The sequence below is a fragment of the Gadus macrocephalus genome, chromosome 6, assembly GCF_031168955.1.
Source record: "Gadus macrocephalus chromosome 6, ASM3116895v1".
In the NCBI taxonomy this organism is placed as follows: domain Eukaryota; kingdom Metazoa; phylum Chordata; class Actinopteri; order Gadiformes; family Gadidae; genus Gadus; species Gadus macrocephalus.
This window is the reverse complement of record NC_082387.1, coordinates 7,363,299-7,387,046: the sequence shown is the minus strand read 5'-3', so window position 1 is coordinate 7,387,046 and position 23,748 is coordinate 7,363,299. Positions and strand designations below refer to the sequence as shown.

The following is a 23,748-nucleotide window of genomic DNA, read 5'->3' as shown; positions in this document are numbered from 1 at the left end:
ACTTAATGAATTAATAATTGTACTTGTTCAAGAACAATTGACTTAATTATTCTTGTAATCAAACTAGTATTACTTTTCATACCATGACAAGTTCCTGCAGTCTTCTTAATGTCACATGATGTTGCTGTGGTGTCAAGACAGCTGATTGTATACAGCAGGGGGTGCGGTCGTCCTGCCGGTTCAAGTAGGATAACCTGAAACCTGTATAAAATCAGCTGTCTTGACACCACAGCAACATCATGTGACATTTAGAAGAAGACTGCAGGAACATTTACAATCAAAACATGTCAGGGTATGAAAAGTAATACTAGTTGTATTATTATGTACACTATATTATTATCTACACTAGTAGTTAGTTTCGTCGTCTGAGACGTCTCGCCCTTCGTGACACACCTCTGGGATCGAGCTCTTAACAACAACCGCACATCCTCTTTCCTCACACGCAGTCGATGCTCCCTGCATTTAGCGTACATCCATCCCAGTGAGTAGTTTTTTCCTCTGACCCGAATGACGCGACCACTCGTTTGACCGCGATCTAGCACCTAGGATCGATTGCTCTTTCTTGGGTCCCCGGATGTTAACACTGAATTTCGTACATTGAATTTTGAGAGTGACTTTGGCGGACTGAATTTTTGGACACTGAAAATATTTGAGTTGAATATTTTAACGTTGAATTTTTTAACGTTGAATTTTTTAACATTGAAAAATGAAGGTGAATATGATATATTGAAAATGTAAAGAGTTAAATTCAGAGGCAAAAAATTCAGATGGGTTATTTCAATGCATAAATATTCAGTGCTTATAATTCAATGTGTTTTTATTTTCAAAACCCGATGGCACAGATTTACTTCCATAGTATGTGCACGTCGTTACACTTCATACATGGTCCTGTGTTTATCAAGGATAGCGAAGCTGAAGTTTTCCAAGCCCTAAAGTTGTCAGGCAGCGCGTCCGACACGCATGCGCGTCCTGCTCCGGCTCTAATAAGAGTTAAAACACAAACGAGGTGAGTTCCATCATCTTCTTACAATACACCCATGAATAGTCACTTGTTACTTTTAACAATATCACAATTTGATTATCCAATGTCTATTTGTTGGGGCCTATTAGATGTCAATATTTATACTTTGATATGAAACGAAGAGAATAAATCGGGTTTTCAAGTTTCTATTTAAGAAATTAATCAACCAACAATATTTCCCCTTTTGAACAATAACGCAGTAATCATGTGGAACATGCATTTTTTCCTGAACAATAATGTCATGACATGAAATGCGTTTTTTTGTTGTTAACATTGTTCGATTTACAACATACGACTTATGGCAACAGTTGGCATAACAGTAACGCGTTGTATTGGGCTTGCTTCTGTAAGGCATACTATTTAGCATGTGGTCCAGGTCTGCTGAAGGGGAAGAAAATCCGTTCAGCGACTTCATGAACAAATCGGTATCGAATCATCTCTCCCGAAAGTGAGTCAGCTATGCCGGCTATGAGAAATGAAATAAGCCAATATCAAATGTTTTACCATAAACATAGGCCTGTGATATTTAATCAACGTTGGAACAATTATAGATAAATAAATTGAAACAGACAAAAAATTGACATAATACAAAACGATCTTATCCACCAGTTGTTTAGTGAGGGGACCTGAAGACCTCTCGGTCAGAGGGGTCTCCGGACCACAGTGACAAGGCCGGGAGGTGCTCTTGGTCTGCAAAACTCCTCCATCGATACTTCCCAGTGAGTAGCCTATAAAATCCGAGTTCTACCTCTGAGATAAAGCCTTCATTTTGTTTTGATAAAAATTGCTGCTTTGGCATAAAGTTTCATGGTAATATTAATGATTTTAAAACTGACGTCATATATTTCAGTTTGGATTTCATCAGGATGAAGCATATAGATTTAGACAATCTAAAAGTTATCGGCAAAGGAAACTTTGGAAAGGTACGATTTTCTTGAGGCCGTGTTTTGACTGCATGGGAGCCACATACGATGGCGATTGTAAATAGGCTAAAGGTAAAAACCTACCAAGAGGTAGGCCTACCTATCAATCTATTGACGTAAATAACAGATATTGGTCAGTCGCTCTATCTGTCCGTCTGTCAGACATTCAGGAACCTTTGCCCTCTGACCTGCAGCAGAGCAATGTGATGGTGGAGAGAAATGTGCTACTGAAGGGCCTGCAGCATCCCTTCCTCATGGGACTCCAGTTCTCCTTCCAGACGACCCACCGGCTTTACTTTGTCCTTGAGTACGTAAACGGGGGAGATGTACTTAGAAAAGCTACACCTTGTGGGATAGAAATTCACTTTTTGATGGAAAGAAAATAAAACCATTTTGACTTGCTGCTGATGTGGGTGAAACATGTTTAGGTGGTTCCTTGTGTGTGGCTCTTCTGCCACCTGCAGATGGACGGGAGCTTCCCAGAGCCCAGCGCTGCGTTCTATGCAGCTGAGATTGCCACAGCACTGGGCAACCTGCACTCCCTAGAGGTCGTCTACAGGTACAGGCCCACCCACAGAGATTCAGGCAAAACACCATGCGCTCAATTCCTAATAAATGGGAAGTAAGAAAGTAAAAAGTAATGGGAAAGAATCTCGTCAAATTCCATTGAGCATTAAATGTGAATATATAATGGTCATCCTACTATGAACTACGTAAATGCAAAGAAATTGATAACTAATCTTTAAATATCGATAAGGCGACTCGTCTATCCCGATCTGCCCCCCCCCGACAGAGACATGAAACCAGAGAACATACTGCTGGACCGCGGGGGGGCATGTCACGCTGATAGACTTAGGGCTGTGCGAAGAGGGCATGGACATGGACGGTACGATGCACATCTTCTGCGGGACCCCTGAGTACCTGGCCCCGGAGATCCTGCAGGGCCACACCTCCAGCCCCATGGTGGACTGGTGGGGCCTGGGCACCGTGCTGTTTGAGATGCTTCATGGACTGGTAAGAAATGACACTGTCGTTCGATTTTTTTCTTTGACGAACCGGTGTGCAGAGAGAGAACAGTGGGTTGAGAGAGAGAGAGAGAGAATAGCGGGGGAGGGAGAGAGGGAATGGTAAGTTAGCTTCAGACTGGCAACACCGTGCGCGCGTCCCAGCAGATTGAACCAGACTATGCCTCATAGGCTTTTTGATGGGGTCAAACATTCCTAATCGTCATAACATCAAACACATGAACAAATGTCAATCCCTCTCAGCCCCATTCTACAGCTGCAGCAGAGCGGAGACGTTCAACAGATCATCAACGCCCCTCTGAAGCTGGCCGCTGCTGTGCCTTCTGCAGCCCAGTCTCTGCTGACGGGACTGCTGGAAAGAGGCTGCTCCAAACGTTTAGGGTGGATTCATGACTTTGTAAGTATCGATGTACCCAACTCCGGGAAAACACACTTTGAGCCAAATAACTAGGCCACATGTGTAGGCCAGGGCACGAGGTTTAAAAATACCCCATAACTGTGAGGTGAGTCCGTGTTGCTTCCATGCTTGCAGGAGGAAATGCAGGATCATGCATTCTTTGTGTCTATCAACTGAGTGGACCTCATTGCCCGGAGGATCCCTCCTCCTTTCATTCCTGATGTGGTATGTGTCACTTTGAGACAGGAGGGAAAGACGTCATACAGAACCAGGTGATTAAATGTGGATAACAACCTGTCTTTATCTTTTTCCTCCTCAGGCCAGACCCTGCGATGTCCGCCATGTGGATTCATAGTTTACGTTACAACCCATCCCAGCCTCTCTAGGCGGGAGTGATAAGTGGCAGGGGGGCGGGGCTAATGAGGCCTTCCTAGGATTCACTTAAATGTCCCCGTGGAGTGTGAGGAGGCAGAGGCGCTTCCATAGGCCTCCAGATGCTTCAATCAAACGGCTCCTCAACACTGGTCTCAGCAGACAGGATGAATATTCATTTGTTTCATTGCAAATGTATTTCTTCCTTTGTTCATTATATGTTGAGAGTATTACGTTGATAACATAATGAAAGAAAACTGTAAAATTGTTATTGAATCAACGTGCTAGTTAGTAACCATTTGAGCAAACTCTTTTAGTTAGACTATATTCAGATTGTTGAGGTCGGAACACATTGCCTGTTTTTTACCCTCTACCATCCTTCAATCGACAAAAGACAATAAAGACTTTTTTAAAGTTTTTTTTAAATTATATATACACAAATTAATTTTATTGCAACATCCACTTCTTCCAAGTAGTCCTACATTTGGCCTACGTTAGTTCTCTGCTTCATACTCATATTTCCTACTGGGCCCCCCATGCTAGGAATTAATGGACTTGCTTTGGATAATAGCATCGGACCATAAAACTCAATTATGATATTACTATTGTATTATTTCATATTTTTACAGACATAGAGCATCACCTTAACCAAAAAGGGATATCAGAAGGTTTAACGCTGTACAGACTGATAAGTAGAAACAGGCAGTGAGTGTTATCTCTTTCCCGAAGCGTCAGTAACTACCAAAGGAGGGGTAGCTGTGGTCCCCACGACAGGTGAAGTAGGCTATCAGTTGTCCATTGCAGATCATGAGAAACAAGCCACTACCTGTACCAAGAAGCAAGAGAAAACACGTTTGAATGTCAAGACAATCACTGATTAAACATAAATCAAACGGTTCTCATGTTTACAGATAGTTCTCCAGGTTATTGCATTTGTCTTACCTAGCGCTAACCACCACTGCCACACTGTGGGGAACTCCAACATCACTGCAAAACAATAATAAAAACATCACACACACACCATGTACATAACCGTCATTCATTTGAGTGTTGGTACCTGTAAATGCAAATATTTTGATGATGTTTTTAATTTATTGGTTTGTATTTAATTGAATTATACATTTGTTTATTTTATTAGCTTTGTTTCGTCAATAGATTTATACATATTATGGATGGATATTATTGTGGATATTCTTCATTATATTCTCATTTGATCTTGTCTTTTAGATAAGCAGTGTTCTTTTGCTGCGGTAGAGCCTGAACTTACATTCCTGAATGAATAAAGTGTAACCTCATCTTATTTTGGGTTCACCTAAGCTGGTGAGAAGAACGTGCAGAAAGGTGACGGTCAGTGCGTAGTCCCAAACCCATCTTCTCACCACAGCAGCAAACAGCAGGCCACAGGAGAAGTAGGTGAGCTCCATAGACAGCAGGTTGACTAAAGGAAAACCAGATAGAGAGACAGTATAAGGACATCAGGGGGTTGAAGGGCAGACTTGTTTTGGTCATTGTGTTCCTCTGTGCTCACCCAAGTATTTGGAGTTTGAGTCGGCGGGCCCGGTCTTGAAGTCAAACGGGATGAGGCCATCAAAGTGGTCCAACCTGAGTGTAGTGTTTATTGAGTTTCGATTGGTATCAGAGATTAAAGCAACTAGGTGTAAATTCTTGGTGGATCCACAAATTAACTTGATGGATAAGTGGAAGAGATATGAAACAGGAAAGGACCATGACGATTACTTCAGTAGATGCTTACAAATTAAAAGTGTAGGAATATAAACTTAAATAATGTAGCAGAATTAATTCAATCATTCAAATTTTTGTCGTCCAAACTACACATTCTACATTCTGAAAAAATTGTAGTCAGATTCTACCACAGAAGGTACCTTACATCATACAATCGTTTTGTAGGCTAAAGCAAACACACATTCGTAGGTCTGTAATATGTAAATGTGTAGAATACGTATGGCAGGAAAAGCTTAATAATCTTACTTGAAGATACCGAAACACACACTCCCGATCATGTAGTACAGAGAGTAAAATATAACAAGACACAGGAGCAAATGGATAAGAACGGTCTGAAAAAGAAAAAAGCAGCATTTTTAAAGAAGCTCCGAGTATGTTGATCATTGCTCATTGCCTGCATAATTTAGCATTGGATTACCAAAGCACTGAGAGCGATACACAAATACAGTAGGCAGCCCTCCGCTGTGTGGGGGCGCTTTAGGTAAGCAGGCATGTTGCCTATTCTGCAATCCTACTTTAATCGGCTGAATATAATCGGAAATAAAATACCGCCCTATATATTTAAAATATATGCACCTGCCTCCCTACATGACACATTGCCTCTTGTGTTTATGTCATCTCTTTGGGAGCGACGACTCTATCCCCGCGGAGTTTACAAAACACTAGTCTGGTCTGATCGGATCACAACATTACTATCACCATACCTTTGAATCGACCAATTTCGCTTTAAATGCCATCTCATGGTTCGCATATGATGTTTAGTGCAAAGGATCTAGGACCTGCAGCAACCTGCGACTATGAATCCTATAGTTGTGACTTATATCGCCCCCTAGCGGCCCACCTAGGACTCGCACTTATTTCAGTGACGAGATTTCACAAACCCCAAATGTATCCAAAACACACAGATATTTGATACTAACGACACATGACTTCTTTCCCAGAGCCATATATATTCCATCCAATGTGATAACATAGACATTTTATTAGACGTTTTACACGTCTTCCGTTGGCCTATGAAAGCTGTAATGGTTCACCGCGCTGTTCCACGCTTATGGACCAGATCCCCGCCTCTGAGCACAGAATAAAGACAATGACCCGATCTGAAGGCGCTTTTGGGTTACTTAGCCGTCTCACTGCGTGATTCATGGACCAAATTAGTGACTTCTTAATATCGAAAATAACGGTAGCAAGTTGGCGTCTTTTATCGTGCATTAGTTGACCAACGTGTAGGCTACTTGCAGCGTACTTTCAGTGACGTTCAGGAGAGGTGCAGCACCTACAAAGGCACAATCATAGGAGACCATATGATAATAGATACCAAGTTGTTCAATGGACGTTGACTTAAATTGGGTATGACCTGATTCCTTACATGGTTAGGACACTAACAACAGTACGCATACGGGTGCCACGGCGTTATCCTTTAGTGCTAATGGCGTACAGTGAGACAAATGAGGTGAATGTGTTTTGTTGATCATAATAGTAAGGATATAGTTTATATACTACGTATTCAGACCCTGCAACGTCCCTGCGCTCTTCTCACTCACACTTCTCCACCGCAGTGGCTTGGGGGGATGGATGGAAACTAGGACCCAAACAACACTAACTATTAACCTTCAACTCCGTTAACTGGACTATGCACGTCGTTACACTTCATACATGGTCCTGTGTTTATCAAGGATAGCGAAGCTGAAGTTTTCCAAGCCCTAAAGTTGTCAGGCAGCGCGTCCGACACGCATGCGCGTCCTGCTCCGGCTCTAATAAGAGTTAAAACACAAACGAGGTGAGTTCCATCATCTTCTTACAATACACGCATGAATAGTCACTTGTTACTTTTAACAATATCACAATTTGATTATCCAATGTCTATTTGTTGGGACCTATTAGATATCAATATTATACTTTGATATGAAACGAAGAGAATAAATCGGGTTTTCAAGTTTCTATTGAAGAAATTAATCAACCAACAATATTTCCCCTTTTGAACAATAACGCAGTAATCATGTGGAACATGCATTTTTTCCTGAACAATAATGTCATGACATGAAATGCGTTTTTTTGTTGTTGTTAACATGGGAACTTATTTATTAGATTGTCCTTAGCTGGCTGCATCAAGTCAACACAATGCTATCGCTAGCCATCATCAATTCAGTTCAACGGAGTGAAGCTGCTGCTAGCTACAAGCTAAGGCTAGCTGCTTACCGAACCGCCCCCATTGAACTGGACGTGTGGCTAGCTACAAGCTAGCAACCAATCCTCATTGACCTGAACGGGGTGCTAGCTACAAGCGGCTAGCTGGCTAACGAGCCGTCCCCATTGAACAAAATGGGTTGCTAGCTACAAGGCTAGCTGGCAAACTAGCTGCAAGTATGAGCTAGCAACCTGGGCTGACATTCCGTGACAAGGGGAAAGTAAAGAAAATGGCCAGGTCGAGGGAAAACACTTTGTCGTGATATGACACGCAACACTTGGATACTTGTTTGATCCGCGGTGGCTTTGTGCGAATTGTTTGAATTGATAACTTAAGTAATTCACATAGTTTAAGCGTGTTACTGGCCTCTTCCTATGCTCCGCCATTTTGTATAAGACGAATGCTAATCATGGGCGCTCTTGCACACTTTATTAATCACGGAATAAAGACGAGGTCGTTAAAACGACCCCAAACCTGGCCCTGACCGTGTCGGATGGACCATTGCTTACTTTACACATGGTTATAACTGTCAAATAAACGGCCACTATAACCCCAATACAGTCCTAAACGTGCGTCAAGACTAAAACGTTATATCGTAATCTTAAATTGATTAAAATCAATTTTAAGTTATGCAAATCGTTACAGAAAACAATGTTCTGATTTAAACAAATGTGCACTTCATCATATAGTTTGTTCACTATCAAGCAAACACCCTATTTTAGAAGATATTGTTAAAACGAGTAAAATATGAACTTGTGTCGTTAACTTTAAGTTGGCACATATTTTCTCTTGATCGTCAATGATCTTGATGAAGGTTTTTCCTAATGGGCCTGTTTGTATATGCATTTTCCCCCTAATTGGTCTCCAAAACAATATTGTTATTGACTGTTTTGTCTGAAATCGGAGTGCATGGTGTATCCTGCAGAACGGCACGGAGCCGCCCTCTAGTGCCGATGCATTGTAATATAAATATACACATTGATGAACAACGATCATTTAGAAAATGTGCTTGGAAATTTAAATGCAAACACAGATTCTTGAAACAAGTACCTTCTAACCAATTGGGCAGCTTAATATAAAAAAAAAAGTATGCAAATTATGTTTTTTTTTACTGCTAAAATAAATGGTTGTTACTTTAATTATTTTACTCTTTTGTTTTTTAAACTACATTAGGTGTTAATAGGAGTGTGGAGGGAAGGAGAAGAGATGACTGACACTCCACCCAGTGATGGCCCTTCACAGGGAGCAGACTTTGACATGATAAGTGGACTGGACTGGAAAGATGGCATTGCCAGTCTTCCAGGGAGTGACATTAAGGTATACACCACATTGTTTCGAACTTCTACCTTCCTTTTTTATCCGCATTTGTGTGTATCATAGACTAATTGATCTCTATCCCTCAGTTTCGCATGACAGAGTTTGGAACTCTAGAGATGGTCACGGACCCAGAGGTCAAAAAGAAGGAAGTAGAGGCCGGCATTGAAACATCTGACCCAGCACCAGCCCAAAGTCCCACCCCTCCACCAGAGGGAAAATCAGACGCAGCCCCAGTCCCCCCAGCCAATCAGACGAAAGCAGGTTCCTCTAAAGGTAAATCTCCTCCGTACCAGGGTCCTCAATACCTGTCACATTGGATCATATCCGTCATGTCAAGGGAAACATTTCAAATGTTTGAGCACCTGCCGTCAGGGAAACACAAAACCCAGAGGATGACCAACTGTTTGTTCCCCCAAGCAGTTAGGCTCTTGGAGGAATCCGATGCTCCCAAACCAACCACACTCAAAAACAGATTATTTAAATACCTATGACTGTAATTTGCACAGCATTATGCACATCTTAACAAAAACGGATTATTTAAATACATATTTCCACAATTTGTACAACATTTTTGCAGATCTTGACAGAAACAGAGTATTTAAATACATATTTCTTTAATTTCTATCTTATTACTCTTGTATTGTTGCTACTATGTTGAGTTGTATCCCTGTTGAGGAACCAAGCATAATACTTTTACTCTTGTGTACTACTGTAAAGCAATTCTGATTCTGATTCAATTCATGCCCCTTGTCTCTCTCTCTTGTCTTGCCTCCAGTCACTGCTCCTGTTCTCCTGTCTCTTGAGCCCTGCAGCAAAGAGGGCCCAAGCGTGGAGGTGCGCCCCAGCACGTCGGTAGGCCCCAGCACCGTCAGAGGCTCCAGCATTGAGGTGGGCCCCAGTGCGGTGGTAGGCCCCAGTGCGGTGGTAGGCCCCAGCGCGGTGGTAGGCCCCAGTGCGGTGGTAGGCCCCAGCGCGGTGGTAGGCCCCAGTGCGGTGGTAGGCCCCAGTGCGGTGGTAGGCCCCAGTGCGGTGGTAGGCCCCAGCGCGGTGGTAGGCCCCAGCGCGGTGGTAGGCCCCAACGTGGACAGGGCCCCCCGCACAGTGGTGGGTCCCAGCATGGAGGTGGTCCCAAGTGCCAGTGTAGACCCCGGCACAATGTCAGTGACCTGTGGGGCCTGTGGCAGCTGCGTTTCCCGGGAAACTCTCATTAAGGGCAAATTCTGCAGCTTGGCGTGCGCCCAGCCGACAAGTGGCAGGTGAGGTCGACTCTCAATTACCTTTCTATGTGTCTCTTATCTCTCTCTACATCTGTCTCCCTGGACCTCTCTCTCTGTATGTCTCTCTATGTCTGCCTCCCTGGGCCTCTCTCTCTCTTCTCTCTCTATGTCTGCCTCCCTGGGCCTCTCTCTTCTCTCTCTATGTCTGCCTCCCTGGGCCTCTCTCTAACTCTCTCTATGTCTGTCTCCCTGTGCCTCTCTCTCTCTATCTCCCTCTATGTCTGTCTTCCTGGGCCTCTCTCTATGTCTTTATGTCTCTGTTTCCCTTGGCCTCTCTCTCTATCTCTCTATGTCTGCCGCCCTGGGCCTCTCTCTCCAGGGCTCAAGACTGCGACCAAATGTTCGCATTTTGCGACCAGAATTTGAGAGTGCGACCGAATTTTCCATCTGGTCGCGCATTTGCGACCAGTAAATTTGCCCCTTTTCTTTTACACGTTAAACGTAGATGGGGCGCGTCAATGAATCCGGAATCTTTAGCAGGCCAATGAGTGTAAGAAGGATATGGAATGTCAGTGGCTAATGTGTCGAGGGGGAGGGTCCTAGAGATTATCGAGCGAGCGTAAACGTCAGTGCGAAGGAGAAAGATTTCACAACCTGCTACGTGCGTTTACAATGAGCAAGCAAACTATTGACTCGTTCTTCCGAACTTCGGCTAGTGTGCCAGTGCAAGTCAGTCCTGCACGGGTCTTATTTTACAAACCCCGCACCCGACCAGACCCGCTATAAATTAATATGGACACCCCCCGACCCGCACCCGATGGAAAATTAGAAACATTAGATGGGAATTACACTATCTGGTTTTGGCTTGGTGCTTTAGATTGTTGTGCAAAAAAAGCACATCATCCACTGTTTTAGTTGACTCCTCCACTCCTGATTAACATATCCAGCACCAGTGAAGTCTCACTCGCAATCGCAAAACCCGCGCCCGACCCGCGCTGTTCAGGCGTCCGACCCGACTCTTTTCATCCAAATTGTGCGGGTCACCCGAACCAGTGCAGGGTTCTGCTTCGGGTGCCATAAAGGGCTTTTCACACGGGAGGCGTTTGTCGGGCCTGATAATGCATTCTCAATGGAGAGGCGAGCGGGCAGAGAGGAGGCTCAATTAACGGTGTGTGCCCCTAAAATTTCTGGTTGCGCCCCTAAAATTTTCAGTTAGGGGCCAAAGTGCTCCTAGTGAAAAAAGTAAGTCTGGAGCCCTGCTCTCTCTATGTCTCTGCCTCCCCGGGCCCCTCTCTCTCTCTTTGTCTCTCTTTCTTTGATTTGTGTCACTCACCTGTAAGTCTCTCTCTTTCACTATGCCTCTTCTCTATATAAATATACAGTATAAATACGTTTAGGTCCCCTCTCTGTCTAGGTCTCTCTCTATCTGTTCTATCACTCTCGTAGTGTGCATGGGATGGGGCTGGTTGGCGGTGGGTCAGCTGGGTGTCTCTGTGTGTCCAGGTCGTCCCCAGGAGAGACCAGGGAGAGCCAGGCAGTGGAGTGTGAGAAGCTAGGTAAACGGGTGCGCAAGAAGAGGAAGATCTATATGGACTCTGGGGACGAGGAAGAGGACAACAACCAGGAGGAGGAAGAGGTCAGTTGGAACAACATTGTTCAGTCGGAAGCAACTGTGGCAGGCAATCATGTTAAATGCTCTGTTTTCATTATTTGTTTTTATTGTTTACATTCTTTCTGTGATCTATTACCGTAATTTTCGGACTATAAGCCGCGCCTCTTTTCCCATCTTTCGATTCTGCGGCTTATATAACGGTGCGGCTAATGTATGGATTTTTACAGCTAACGGCCACTCAGAAAATTTGTATTCGTAGCTTAAATCAGTATTCGGAATCTGAGCTTCGATGTTTTTTTTCACGTACGTGACGTTACCAGAGCGAGGGAGGCCAACTATAAGCGGCTGCGACACTAAGCAGAGAAGCGAGAGAGGTGAAGGAAGAATAGATATCTTGTTTCCCTTTACTTTATAACACAACATTAGCGGGATCTCGGGAGGAATAGTAATACTTAGCGAAATGCTAACCTTAGCGTAGTTGTTTGCTTACGTTCGCTGTACAGCGCCGCGCCAATCAACTGACTTGCTGCAGAGCGTGAGCGTCTTGGGAATACCCGGACAATATAATGGATATAATGTGGACACATAAGACAATCAATATACTGTATTTGTTATGGATTTATTATACAAATTCCCTGAAAAAATGCACGTTCCAGGATGAATTGAAAAGCTCCCTTAAGGGCTGAGATGGCAGAGGACAGCTGATTTGGAACGGAACAACAGCTTTTCGCTTTCACAGGGAAAAACTAAGGAACTTCAACCTACTTAGGCCTACTAATTAATGTTCAAAAGCTATTAAATCTTCAACAATATATGCAGATACTGTCAAAATCGGTTCCAGGGAGTATATAGGGATTATTAATGTTATTTTTGATGGTGTTTTTCTGGAACGAATATTTGAATATTCGCTTGGAAAAACCAACGAGTATTCGAAGCCTGAAAAATGGCATTCGGGCCAGCCCTAATGGTAATTAAACATTAAAACACCTGCGGTTTATAGTCCAGTGCGGCTTATATATGTACACATCATTCAATTTAGCTGCTGCGGCTTATACTCCGGTGCGCCTTATCGTGCGGAAAATACGGTACTCTCGATAGTGAAACTGAAATACTTTGGTGTTCTTCAAACAGAAACATGATTGAGTGATTTAAGATATTTCAATACTTGGATTGGAAAACCCTTCAACTAATAATACATTTTTATCCATACAAATGTCTCTTCATTTTCTTTTTCTTTTTCCCTTCCCCACCAGGAAAAAGCCAAATCTTCCAAGGGCAGGAGAGCTGCCAAGCTCGCCAGACTAGGTACAATCAGATTGTATTGTATGTGTTTGTATGTGTTAGAAATTGTACGATGTTGTACCTGTTTTCTATAAAGGTTTTATTAGCATAACATAGTGGTTCGATTTCTGTACATGCGGCGTAAACAGTTATGTTTCTTTCTTTTATTCCTGCATGCATATGGTTTCCAAAATTGTTGCCATGGAAACTGCAGCCAAAAAACACAACCAAAAATGGACAGTGGGATAATAGGAGTTGAACCTCGTATTGTGTTATAACATTCATCCCATTTGTCAGACACCTCGTCACATGGGTCAAAACTGATGAATTGATATGATAAAATATGGCAACAACAAAACGGATATCTGATAACCTGTCGAACAAGTTAGACTTATTGTTTGCTTCATGTGGTTCCACCCACAAGTGACAGCCCCGCCCAATAAGAAGCGTGCGTGGAGCTGGCCTGCATACCTGGAAGAAGAGAAGGCTGTTGCTGCCCCCGTGAAACTTTTCAAAGAGGTACCCTAGCCCATCTGCGTCCACCCACCCACTGTTCGCACACCCAGACCCATTCTGCCAAGCCGCTTCCCCACTGACGGCGCTTGTGTGTGTGTTGCAGCATCAGTCATTTCCACAGAGCAGGAACAGCTTCAAGGTGGGGATGAAGCTGGAAGGCCTGGACCCCTGCCACCCGTCCCTCTTCTGTGTGCTCACTGTCGCTGAGGTACGGTCCAAAGCACCGTACTAAACCCTTAATAACATTGTCATTGTTCATGCTAATGCCCCGGACATTCACACGCCCATAACCCCTCCCCTCTCCTCAGATCCAGGGCTACAGGATAAGGCTGCACTTCGATGGCTACACAGAGTGCTATGACTTCTGGGTCAACGCCGACTCCTGGGACATCAAGCCAGCCGGCTGGTGTGAGAAGATGGGACATAAGCTGCTGCTGCCAAAAGGTAAACGCACGCACAGTAGTGACATATCCATGCGAAGTATGTATCGTCTTGGTATTGCAGTATGGGGAGGGTGTTTTGAGTAGGAGTAAAACATTCTTGCATTCTGCTAGGGCTGGCCCGAAGACATACTTCAAATATGCGTTTACAAATGTCAATCAAATATCCGGTAAAGCCGATTCATAGTGCGTATCTTTCACTACCTGAACGTAACAGCTGGAGAACACTGCTGGACACCCAACTTTTTACCAGCTAATCTTTTTTTTTCCTTTTCATTTCTAAAGCGGTTCAATTGGTTTCACAAAAAAACTAACAATATCCCGTCAGTGGCTTTAGGGTCCCCTTATCAGTCCCAGATCCACCTGGTTCCGGCTTATTATATATAAAAATGTAACCTAGCCTTCTACTTGCAGTGCCCAAATATGCATGCATGCTATAAAAACATATTCAAAAACCAATATTTTTTGTATAACATTGTTTTCAAGAAACAAAGCGAAGCATGTGTTGTCTTTATACTACGAGACGCGCCCCGGCACTCCGGGGCGCGTCTGGGGAGACCCACTTTACATCCAAGCTCTGCTGTGACCGAGTCTGAAACCCACCAACTTCCTCCTCACAGAACGTAGGCGGTGCTCAGGCTCCCAGAGTAGAAGGCACTGGGGCCGATAAAGTTAATCTAGAGATTATGTGCACTTTATTATCATTTTTTCCGAATCAACTTTTATTTTTTAAATAAGCAGGGTTATATGTGATTAGGTTAGCACTGTTAGCCCCTGCATCCCTGCACAAAGCACCAAGGAGCAGCGACATGGTTAGACGTCTTGTGTTCAATCCTCCAGGCTGTAAGGACGGGGAGTTCAATTGGAGCATGTATGTGAAGAACTGCAGAGGGCAGCTGGCTCCCAAGCACCTGTTCAAAAGCCTCAACACGGTGAGCAGGGGCTCCTTCACTGGGTTCAAATTGGATCTTCAATGCGTACACTCGCATATAATATCAATATTCTGATGTGATTGGTCTCAGTCTGTGACTCCCTCCGGGTTTCGCATGGGGATGAAACTGGAGGCGGTGGACAGGAAGAACCCGTCGTTGATCTGCGTGGCTAGCATCGCCGCCGTCGTTGACAACCGCCTCCTCATTCACTTTGACAACTGGGACGACACGTACGACTACTGGTGAGTGGCGTGTGTGTGCGTGTGCGTGTGTGTGTGTGTTTGTGTGCGCGTGTTACAATGTCTAGGTCTCATAAAGTTTGCCAACGATCCCTTTCAACTGTTCCAATCTTCAAACTTAGAAATGTAAAGGTTTAATAAAGCTACACATTTTACATATTATAAATCACTTGTTATAAATATAATATATATTTTGTTGAAGCACGTAGTGGCATGTCAAGTGTTTCTTGGCATACACATTTCTATCAAATGACAGAAGAATATATTCATGAAAATTTGTTTTCAAATTATGATATGCTTTATTGTACGGATTGGCAATATTTCCCTCTGTGCACCATGGTACAATTGCTTTTATTTTCCAAATGTGCGACTGTGTGTGCAGGTGTGATGCCAGCAGTCCATATATCCATCCAGTGGGATTCTGTGAAGAGGCTGAGCTCACATTGACCACCCCTGCCGGTGAGGATTTCAACTAGCACACATCTGGTTACTAAAGTACCATTGTGATCTCCCTGCCACGTTTTTAAATGAATCAGACGGGATTCACAGCAGACAGTCCAGGACAGTAATGGGAATAAAAAGTGGATAAAACCTAAAATAGTCATGATAATATAAAACTGCAAATAACAAAAAGAATGGGTTGAAAATACTGATGCATACTTTGAGGTGAACATTTTTAAATGCAAAAAGTAAATGTAAACAATACATTATAGACCGTTTAAAGTACACAATATTGCCAGTATATCTGAAAATGTATCCATTTCTGGTCAGTATGTAATTAAACAGCATACCAATGCACTGGTCAGTTCCTCTGGTCTCAGTTCATAATATAGTCTGTGAATTGTTTGTTCGGCGACTGACTTGTGTGTGTTCGGTGACTGACTGGTGTGTGTTGTCTCTCCACTGCATCAGAGTACAAGCACCCCAAGAGCTTCTCCTGGGACAAGTACATGGAGGAGACGGGGACACAGGCTGCCCCGGCACGGGCCTTTAAACCGGTAACACACACACACACACACACACACACACACACACACACACACACACACACACACACACACACACACACACACACACACACACACACACACACACACACACACACACACACACACACACACACACACACACACACACACACACACACACTGTTCCCTATGCAGTGACCTTGGCAGTTATAGCCAAATTGCTATGCCAACCTTACCCCTCTCTTTCAGAATATCCCTATATTCTTGAATAAATGTAACAATCATCAAGGATTTGGTAGCAGGGGTAAAACTAGTGGGCAGTTGTCAATATCCTCTGGATGGGTGGTTCACATCCCTTTAACCTCTAGAAGGGACGCCTACCCCCCTCACTGTGGAGGAGCCACCCAGAGGACCCTCAAGAGGAGTTTGACCTCCGCTCACCCCCCATCTGTGCTCTGCCCCTCCCAGAGACCCCCACACGGCTTCCAGGTGGGCATGAAGCTGGAGGTGGTGGACAAGAGGAACGCCATGCTCATCCGCGTCACCACCATCTCAGACGTGGAGTACCACAGACTTAAGGTGAGTGGAGCCCCGGTGTCCGTGGTCGTACTAAAGGGCCCATGGCGCTGTTTGTTGGTGAGTGGGTCTTTATGTGCTGGCCCCTCCCCTTCCTCCGCCCCAGGTCCATTTTGACGGCTGGAATGCAGAGTACGACTACTGGGTGGACACGGACAGCCCCGACCTCCACCCTGTCGGCTGGTGTCAGAAGACTGCTCACCCACTGCAGCACCACACGTCTGAGCCAGGTACAGACAGACAGACAGACCTTTATAGACCTTGGATAAAAAATCAGATCAATCAAATGATATCGCATGAAGAAAATGAATGGCATGACCCATTGGATCATATGGTTAGGTCCTGTGTTAACGGACGGGTCTCCTAGCATGGTCATAACATACTTGAAGGTGACTCTGTCTGTCACATGGCCTCCCGCCACCCTCTAGTCTGAGGGTCAGGGAGACCCTGAGAATTAGGCCGCACCAGGAGAAGGAAGCAAAAGAGAGATGTGTTAATCTGGTTGATTTGTGCCTGTTTGTAGGCACTGTGGACATAGGGCTGCCCCCAGGACAAGGCTGTCCCACCCAAGGGTGCAACGGGGTGGGCCACGTCCGAGGGCCCCGCTATGGAACACACTACACGTCAGTACAAGTCCCTGTGTGAACACTCACAACCTCCCCCACAACTACACATGAGTATGGAGGCTCTTCTGGTGAAGTTAAATGTGTGTGTGTGTGTGTGTGTGTGTGTGTGTGTGTGTGTGTGTGTGTGTGTGTGTGTGTGTGTGCGTGTGCGTGCGTGTGCGTGCGCTCGTGCAGTCAGGTCAGCTGCCCGTACTCTGAAATGAACCTCAACAAGGAGGGTCTGGTGCCCGATCGCCTGAATGGGGAGCGACCCATGACCCTCGGAGGTCCGTACCAGCGGGCGCGGCGCCCGGAACTCAACCAGACGAGTCCCTCGACGATCCTCCCCGCACCCCCGCCGGAGCAGCCAGAAACCCCTGACGACACCCAGGCTACCAAGTGAGACCCGACTGCTGTTCATTGATTTGTTTTGACCCTCGTCCCTAAGTGTGTTCCGGTTAAGGAAAAAGCATCGAAACTATCGGGCTATACACTGGCCTGTCAATTGATCTCACAGGAAAAATAGAGCAGCTTTTGTCTGTGTTGCTAGGAAACCTTTGGCAGTTGAAGCGGAGCGAACTGGACGCAATAGCCAGCCCGAGCCACAAGGTGGAGCCAGCGAGCCGAGCAACAATGAAGCAGCAGCAGCAGCAGCAGCAACAGCAGTAGTGGTCGTAGCATCAGCAGCAACAACCACAGCAAGACCAAAACGGTACCACAGCATCGAGAATAAAAAGTTGACTCAATATTGACTAGAAGACTAGATCTTGCCATATATTAGTAAAATTGTTGATCATTATCAATTCCAATCATCAACCTTCAATGCAATTTCACTGATTTGTCCATCGATTTACTCCACTGTTCTACAGGTCTGCTCCCGTTCCTAAATACCTGAAGATGCATTATGTCAAAGAAGAGATCGGAGATGGTAAAGGTGTGCTATTGTGTGTTCAGAAAGGTGTCCTGTAATGTTAGACGTTCCGTTTCCCACCTTATCATTACTTCATTCCTTATTCTGCCTCTTCTTCTCTCAACAGCCTCGCCAGACTCTATCTCTCTGCAGCAGGCCCTCCACGAGTCTGTGTTCTCCCCCGGCATGTCGGCTTCTACCCCCCATCGTGTGGCTCTGTGCTGGGACAAACACTGCCAGCTGCTCCCCGAGGTCCTGGGACTCTCCGCCAAGAGAGTCGCCGCCTGGAATTCTGAGGAGGTGCGTGGTCCCACCGCAGTCCAACAGGAACGCTCTTTTGAACATGTGTCTCTGTGTCCTCTGGCCTACACTTCTGCTGACCGCTGTCTGTTGGTTGGTTTCGGTGTTGATTAGGTGGCCAGTTTCGTGAAAGGACTTCCGGGTTGCAAAGAGCATGCCGCCACTTTTAGAACAGAGGTAAGAACGTATAGTTGTGTTTGTGGGGACCTCATGAGGTGTACTGCCACTAGGCTGTCGTCAGGAACCCAACCCTCTCTCTTTCTCTTTCTCTTTCTCTTTCTCTTTCTCTTTCTCTTCCTCTTCCTCTTCCTCTCTCTCTCAAGCAAATAGACGGCGAGGCCTTCCTGCTTCTCACCCAGGCAGACATCGTAAAGATTCTGTCAATCAAACTAGGCCCCGCCCTCAAGATCTACAACTCCATCCTCATGCTGAAGAACGCAGACGAGGAGTGAGACGAGACCAGCAGCCCGGCCTCAACCCTCCTAGCCCTTAACTGCTCCCTGAGCTCAGCAGGTCTCTGCTCTGAGACATTGACATGAGCCCCCCCCCCCCTCTCTCCCCAAGATGGCCTCTCACTAGTCCTCCGACTGCACAGCAGAGGACGAGGAGAGGAGACGGAGGACAGGGAAACAGTCTTTTCCCCCAGCCTGGTCTTTGCCAAGGACTTAAATGGAAAGAGGTGTTGCATTGTAAAATAAGGACTCCCTATTTATGTTGTTTTATTTTGTGTGGTTATTTTTTGTGGGAGGGGGGGTTGATAATTATATTTGTCTGAGTCGTTGTATAACGTCTTAGCTCTAAGCTAAAGGATCAAATGGAAAAAGGTAAATGTTTTTATTTTTTTGCATTTACTTGAAAGTGTCCATTGAAAAATAACAACAGCTGCACAAACAATCGTAAGCGAAGGGTTGACAGGGGGACCTTATTGGGCAGGAGGTTGTTCCTCTGCTTGGTTCCTGGTGTTTACTTCGTCCACAAGCCCTCCAACAGATCATTATCAGATGATTCTTGGCCTCCACTTTGATGAAGCGGGGGGCATGGGGGCGTGTGAGTGTGTGTGAGTGTTTGTGTGTGTTGGGGTGGGAGGTGCATGTGTGCCTGTGAGAGTGGTTGAGTAACAACGATTTAGCACCAGCTTCAATGTGTTGCATTTCCTGCAAGGATTGTTTTTAATAGGTTACGGATGGCCAAGGGCTAATATTCAGCTTAGCCAGGTGAACTAGTATGACCAATCAGCTGTTCTCCCTCCAGTCTGTTAGCTTTTTGGAATAAACCGCGGAATTCAATTGAATGTAAAAAAAAAAATATATATATATCTGTTGTTTGGATTGCTATTGTTTACTGAATTCGGTTGTATTGACCTCTGGCGTTTAGTGTAAATAGTGTAAAGTAACATAACAAGCTGTATTGCTATGGTATCCCTGCTTCTTTATGCAACGGTTTAACCCCGCTGTGTGGCGAATTAAACTCCAATTTGTGAAATCTGAGAAATATTTCAAACGCATTGTAATCCACTGCACAATCCAGCGTTAAATGACGCACTTTTGGCGATAACGCATAACGGTAATTGTTCATATTCGGACCGCTTTAATTTATGTATTTTAATTTAAAGGGTCACGGTACGCAAATGTGTGTTGAAAGTTGACCCTGTGCTCTGGACGTTTGAGTGGAAGAAATAAATGAAACGCGCACTTATGGCTGTTCTTACTTGACCCGCGTGCCAGTGGCGCGCGACTCAAAGCCCGCGTCCTGGGAGTAGCGCCTCGGGCGTCACGTGACCCGGCGTGTTCTTGTTACACGCGCTCAGATCCAGATCAGTCTGAGAATCATGACGGCACAACGTCCACCCTAATACCTGAATTGTATTGGACTTACCTTTCATTTGTTGGGGTTATTAACTAACGCTCTAAAATGTATAAATTAGGGGAAATGTAGATATGTTTTCAATCCTAATCCAAAATGATGTGAGTGCTGCATGCAGAGGGGTTGTTGGGGCTGCTCAGCCCCTGCTAGAGGTGGTCGCCATGAAACTGTTGTTGCTGAGGGACTACGGTTGACTTGCGACTTGACGTTGATTCCCACGACCTCTCTACACACACGCACGCACACACACACACACACAATCACCCCCCACACACACGCGCACACAAACACACGCACCAATCCCACGCACGCGGGCGCACAAACACACACACACACACAAACACAGAGATCGCGCTGACATGTAGCCTACTATGCATTTGTTGCTTACGCGCAAAGGAAGAAGCAGGCAAGAGGAGAGTGAGAGTCTTGTTGCATCACTTTTAGTGAAGGCTTTTCTAATCTGGAGCTCGGAGGAGCAGCATGAAGGAAGAAGATCTGATCTGAGGAGGAACAGGGCGAACTTGGGAAAAACAAATCCCGGGATATCATGAACTCATGGGTTGTGTTTCATTCTTATAAGAACCATCTTCAACGGATTGACATCCAAAACAAGGCAAGTCTACTAACTTTATTCGATTTCTGCCAAAGAGGAGCGTCAGCTTCTCCGTGTATCGTTGTAGCTGTTCAACGATGCTTGTTTGTATAAATATTTACTGTAGCTGTCGACAGTTCCAGAGTCCACGCCACGAAACAAATATGTTAAGATTGTCATTTAAGACGTTGTGGTTTTCAAACTGCTTTAATTGTTCAGTCTTTCCCATTCGATGGGTTAATTCAATTATGGCTTCTGGAAAGTCCCAGCAGTGTATGGGACTATTTCTTTGTAAGATCATGCAGTCACAGGATCGACCACACACCATAACCAAGACGAGCCTATCCGTCTCTTTCTCCTAGGGTTAAATGACTTCGACCCCTTAATGTGTGTTCGGCGGCTGGTTATAATGGGCGCCGACGTGTGTGTGTGTGTGTGTGTGTGACTCTGTCCCCGTGACTCACGGCTCTCGTCAATGTGTCGACGCGGCGGACAGCCCAACAATTTCATTCTTTACGGCAAACAAATACTATTTCCACTAACTAACAACAAAATGGGGTAATCTCAAACTCTTTCCTGCAGTGTTTGGGGAGAGAATGACGACCACTGAGCCCAGTAGAGCAGCCAGCCCTGTGCCCAGCACCTCCTCATCCCCCAGCCAGGCGCCCTGCTCCGCCTGGCCCCCCCTCGCCTGCCTCCAGAGGAGGAAAGAGAAGCTGTGCCGGACCGACCTGCCGGTGCGCTCGGCCCCGGGGGTGTGGCTCCTGGTGGGCGTGGGCGTGGTGCTGGTGGGGATGTGCGTGGCGGTGGCCGGCTACGCCTCCGCCTCCTCTGCGCCCAAGCCCTTGCAGGGCGGCCGTGGGACGTCCCACTCCGAACGCATGAAGCTGGCCGGGCCGGTGGTGATGGGCGTGGGCCTGTTCATCTTCATCTGCTCCGCCACGCTGCTGTACGAGAACCGTGACAGCGCGCTGCTCACACTGCGGCCGGCGGGTCCCGGCGACGGGGCCCCGGTGCTGGGGGACGAGGAGGAGGGCTGCTCGCCGCGGCGGCCCTGCTGCAGCTGCCGGGACCGCAGACACCGGCCCCACCGCCGCTGCTCTGGGGACCCGGAGCAGGGGTCCTGGGCCTCGTCGCTGTCCCTCGCCCCTTCCCTCTGCGGGGACCACAGCGATGAGGACCACGATGATGTGGACCCGGGATCATCCAGCCCCGGGAGAGGTCACGGGGTCATCGCGGTCTCCCTCGCTCCGGGGGGGCAGGGCGGCGGACAGGGGGAGTCACCGGATAGCGGAGAGGCTCATGGAGGAGGAGGAGGAGGAGGAGGAGGAGCAGAGGGCCAGCAGGTGGGGGTGATGGTGGTAGAGGTGGAGGTGGAGGAGGTGGGGGGCGGGAGACTCTTGACCTGTGTGGTGCATCATCAGGAGCCCCCCGGACCCTCCTCCCAAACCCTTCCCTCCTCCACCCTGGACTCCTGCAACTCCAGTGAGATCGACTTCGACATACGAACCCTCCTTACCCCTCCCCTCCCCTAGGGAGAGCAGAGGACCCTCTCAGTGGGACGTATGGCAATCAGGCCCCATCACGTCTCTACTCTGTCCTGCTACGATACACGCTGTACAGTGGATGAGAAGGAGATGAGCTTTTGATGGGGAAACACACTGAGGGTCCCTCAGTGAACGTTTGTCTGAGGACACTCTGTACTGACACACCCGTCCTTTATATTGACTCGGCTCTAGAGGCTGCGGAAGGCCATTCCTGGGGAGAGAGAGGGCGGGACTTCTGAGTACGCGTCAGAGGGAGCCATATCCGTTTGAGTTTGGCCGGACTTGCAAGAGAGAGAGAGAGAGAGAGAGAGTCCATTACATGTTTCACTTATCGCTATGTCAAATCCTCTCAAAAAGCATATTTATTCCCCTGTTTATTTTTGGCTGTCATGTGCTCATTCGTCCTGCTCCAGGGAGTGTGAGCTGGCGTTCGCCGCTCTTAGGGAGTCAGAGAACACGCCAGAAGGTGTTACGGTTGACCTGATAGCGCCTCACGCCTCAGCTTACATGTGTACCATGCATCTCTCCATGAAGTGACTGTGTTTAGGACCTATTTATTCCAGAGACCCTTGCTTTCCGGTCCTCATTTCAGGGTGTTTGAAGTGTGTTGGGGGATGGTCTGTTTGAGACATCCGTTGCTGTTGGAGCGAGACCATGCTCTTTAGTTCTGTTTTCCAGACTGTTGTCTTTAGCTGTACTCTCCCCCAAATCCCACAAGCCACACGTGTCCTGCCCTGACCGTATTTGGACTCGAGCAGCAATGAAAAGGCTATTCTGGTGCCACATTGGGAGATAGAGACTTAGTCACATAGAGAGTCTGACCCCCCCCCCCACACACACACACACACACACACACACACACACACACAACCACACACACACTAACACTTGTTCATCCCAGAAGTTATACATCCCATAGCTAAACATTAGTTCAGGATACATTCAATCCATTTCCTTTGTTTAAAACCCAAAATGAGTACATACGGGGATATATCAACTCTCCATCAAACACACCCGCAACCAGAACTATAAATACAGTGTGTTTCTCTCTCTCAGGTTGTGTATCAATCACAAGCATTACTCCTGAATGTAATGTTTGCACGTTATGCTGCAGTGCCACTGAGCCCCCACAGAACACCATTCCCCCCGGAGTGTGTTTAGGCT

General features: G+C 46.2%; 3 protein-coding genes across 5 annotated transcripts; 2 read left to right on the top strand and 1 right to left on the bottom strand.

Moving 5' to 3' along the window:
• Positions 1-4,160: 4,160 nt before the first annotated feature.
• Positions 4,161-6,309, bottom strand: LOC132459347 (transmembrane protein 244-like). The gene is made up of 6 exons (XM_060053810.1): positions 6,186-6,309; positions 5,728-5,813; positions 5,267-5,340; positions 5,051-5,176; positions 4,681-4,725; positions 4,161-4,564 (listed from the first exon to the last, which is right to left on the bottom strand). The coding sequence occupies exons 1-6, from the start codon at positions 6,216-6,218 to the stop codon at positions 4,470-4,472; spliced, it is 459 nt and encodes a 152-aa protein (XP_059909793.1). The 5' UTR covers positions 6,219-6,309; the 3' UTR covers positions 4,161-4,469.
• A 255-nt stretch (positions 6,310-6,564) lies between these two features.
• Positions 6,565-20,277, top strand: l3mbtl1b (L3MBTL histone methyl-lysine binding protein 1b). 3 transcript variants are annotated; one of them, XM_060053808.1, is made up of 22 exons: positions 6,565-7,261; positions 8,843-8,986; positions 9,073-9,259; positions 9,762-10,242; positions 11,707-11,839; positions 13,069-13,120; positions 13,521-13,615; positions 13,716-13,820; positions 13,921-14,056; positions 14,893-14,984; positions 15,075-15,226; positions 15,606-15,682; positions 16,136-16,221; positions 16,660-16,770; positions 16,874-16,997; positions 17,291-17,390; positions 17,568-17,771; positions 17,923-18,084; positions 18,242-18,300; positions 18,410-18,582; positions 18,697-18,759; positions 18,906-20,277. In XM_060053808.1, exons 2-22 carry the CDS (start codon positions 8,876-8,878, stop codon positions 19,032-19,034), a joined length of 2,832 nt encoding a protein of 943 aa, XP_059909791.1. In that variant the 5' UTR covers positions 6,565-7,261; positions 8,843-8,875; the 3' UTR covers positions 19,035-20,277. The 3 variants fall into 3 exon arrangements, with proteins under 3 accessions (XP_059909791.1, XP_059909789.1, XP_059909790.1); XM_060053806.1 differs by having other exon boundaries at positions 6,566-7,261; positions 18,242-18,306; XM_060053807.1 differs by lacking the exon at positions 6,565-7,261 and adding an exon at positions 7,434-7,906 and having other exon boundaries at positions 18,242-18,306.
• Positions 20,278-20,399: 122 nt separating this feature from the next.
• LOC132459346 (uncharacterized) lies at positions 20,400-23,006 on the top strand. The gene has a single exon (XM_060053809.1). The coding sequence runs from the start codon at positions 21,634-21,636 to the stop codon at positions 22,570-22,572; it is 939 nt and encodes a 312-aa protein (XP_059909792.1). The 5' UTR covers positions 20,400-21,633; the 3' UTR covers positions 22,573-23,006.
• Positions 23,007-23,748: the final 742 nt, after the last annotated feature.